This window comes from Mandrillus leucophaeus, unplaced genomic scaffold, assembly GCF_000951045.1.
Source record: "Mandrillus leucophaeus isolate KB7577 unplaced genomic scaffold, Mleu.le_1.0 Scaffold681, whole genome shotgun sequence".
Lineage (NCBI taxonomy): Eukaryota > Metazoa > Chordata > Mammalia > Primates > Cercopithecidae > Mandrillus > Mandrillus leucophaeus.
The window spans coordinates 555,692-558,301 of NW_012107375.1; the positions used below are offsets into that span (position 1 = coordinate 555,692).

General features: G+C 60.0%; 1 protein-coding gene across 1 annotated transcript in view; it reads right to left on the reverse strand.

Annotated features, from left to right (window-relative positions):
* Positions 1 to 672: 672 nt before the first annotated feature.
* PDZD4 (PDZ domain containing 4) overlaps positions 673 to 2,610 on the reverse strand; it is a 24,382-nt gene continuing 22,444 nt past the window's right edge. Inside the window, exon 9 of the mRNA XM_012002265.1 lies at positions 673 to 2,482. Within this exon, the coding sequence (XP_011857655.1) occupies positions 1,831 to 2,482 (652 nt within the window). The 3' untranslated portion in view covers positions 673 to 1,830. The remainder of the gene's footprint in view (positions 2,483 to 2,610) is intronic.

Sequence of the window (2,610 nt, forward strand, 5' to 3'; positions counted from 1 at the left end):
ACTGCCCACTTCAGGGGGTACCACTCTCATGGCAGGCTGTGCCCATGTTGTCTGCGGAGTTGTCTTTGAGGCCCTGACCCTGCCCAGCATTGAGCTCCTGGCACTTGACAGAGCCCGAAGGTTTGCTGAGAGCTCCCAGGATGGAAGGGCCCTGGCAACAACGTGGGTATTCATCTATCTGGCCAAGACATCCACTGAGTGCCTTCTGCAAACTGAGCACCTTGCTAGGCACTGTGGGATCACCAAATGGAAGGGCAGCTTCCGCCTTCCAGAGTGGATGGCACCAGGCCCTGCTGGGCAGGATAGGACTGGAACCCACTTCTCTGTGGCATGTGCCAGCAGTGGGCCCCACCTACGGTTTGGTCCATGGAGATGACCATAGCCCTTGCCTGGAGGCTAGTCTGAAGTCAGGCTTCTGCCAGCCTTCTGCATCTGGTCACCACCCTGTGACTGTGACACCTCTGAAATGACTCAGGTGACTGGTATATCTCCTCCTGGGGTGCCACACAATTGCCCATGGGAGATCACAGTCACTGCTCCTGACATCCGAGACAAACCGAGGGCTGCAGCATGGCTTTCAGTTGACTCTAACCCTGCTCCCTCTTCCTTCTCCCACCCCAAACTGACAACTCTTTCCCCAGCCCAGTAAGAATGAACACAGGGAGGCCACGATTCAACCAAGTACAAAGGCAGCTTGCTTTATTCTCAAAATGCAGGGGGAAGGGGTGGTGCAGCCTGTCTGCCTCCAATCTGGGGCTCTCCAAGCCTGAGGGGCACCCCCAGGCAGCCTAGTTCACACGTGCAAATCCTGAGGAGGCTGGGGGCCTCTCCTTCCCAGTCAGCCCACCACCTCACTGGGGTCCAGGTTGCGGATCGCCACCAAGTCCTCTCCAGGCCGCATGGCCCAAGGTCTTCCACTGCTGCTCACGGGGCTTGGCTTCTAGACCCCTTCTAAGCAACTTCTTCAGTTCATTCAGAAGAGAAGCCCCTGCTCCAGATGGTGTGGGGCGCAGAACGGGCTCTGTGACTTCTTGGTGGACACCCTGCAAGACCCCTCCGTTCCTGCAGTCTTGCTCTCTCTCTCAGTCACTGGGGAAACAGGTGCCCCCAAAAGCTCCCCGTTCCCACACCTCAGAGTGGAAGCCACCAGAACAGCTGCTTCCCATTCCTCCCACCTTTCCCTCCCCTTCCCTCCCATCCATCCCCAGCCCTCCCTCCCGATCTTCCTCCCCAACTCCCTTCCCAGCCATCAGTGGAGGGGGAGTTCCACCTCTGCCAGGCTGCCTGAAGGAGCTGCCAGCCCCCAGGTCAGGTCCACAAAACAAAACAACTATTGGCAAGCACAGAAAGGGAGAAAAACCACAAAAATCGGGGTGCCTTTGTCTACAAATAACTGCAGCGGGGAGAGGCCGAGCTCAGCAGCGAAGCCGGACACTCTCTTGTGCTCCTTTCAGCTCAACTTCCCTGTCTGCAAGTACATGGGTCGGGTGGAGAGATCACTGGGTGTGTGTGTGCGTGCACGTGCAAGCACACGCAAGAGCATGGGGAATGGGAAATGCACACGCACAGCCGAAGGGGTGCCCATTACAGGTGTGCCCCCAATACTGGCCACTAGCGTGGTCACTTGACTTGGGCAGAAAGAAGAAAAGCGTCCCTTCTCCTCAGGGGCTTCTCTCTGCTAACAAAGCCCTGTGCGCACACCTAGACGGGGAGGTGTGTGCATGCGCACAGCGAGCACGCGCGCACACACACACACAATCTCTATAGGAGAGTGAGGGCCGGGGCCCCAGGGGGCTCCTTGGGCCTGGGCCGTGCACCCGCCCCGGCAGCTCACACAGTAGTGACCGAGAGGAGAGGGTTGTAGACCCGCTTGCCATCAGCCGAGCGTGCGCCATGAGCCAGCATCTCCTGGATGGTGATCCAGTTGTCCAGGATCTTCTTGTTCCGCTTCTTCATGGTTTTGCGGTGGCTCAGGGCAATGATGTTGAGCTCGGGCTTGCTGTCGCCATTCTGCTGCTCCCGCAGGCACTCCAGCCGGCTCTGCATCATGAACTCGCGCCGCTTCCGCTGTTCGCGGGCTCGGATCAGGTGCTGCTTCCGCTCCTCCTTGCTCCAGTAGCGGCCCATCTTCATCTCGCTCACTGCGTCGTCGTCGGTAGTCATACCGCTGCGCTCCTCCCGGATCTTCAGGGCACGGGCTTTCAGCAGCCGATCTCGCACGGGCCGCTTGGCCACGTAGCGGGTTCCATCGCTGCGCACCTTCACCTTCCACTCCATGCGCGGTGCTTCAGTGGCCGCGGTCGCCACCCCACCAACCCGAGGGCCACCGGCCAAGCTCAGGGGACCGTGGCCCAGCTCCTCCAGGCCTCGCGTCGGGGCCAGCTGCACGCAGCTGTGGTAGTGCTCGCCCTCCTGGCCCTGGCCACGGTGGCGCCGCGAGAGGTAAGGGCTGTCTCTGGGGCCCACGCGCTCCAGGGTCTGTCTCTTATACACATCTAGATGTGTATAAGAGACAGCTCCTAGGAAGAGCTGGGCGCTCACCCCAGGACAATGCAGCAGGAGCGCTGGGGCTGAGGGACCACACCAACTTTGCCAGCAGATGCAGTTTCC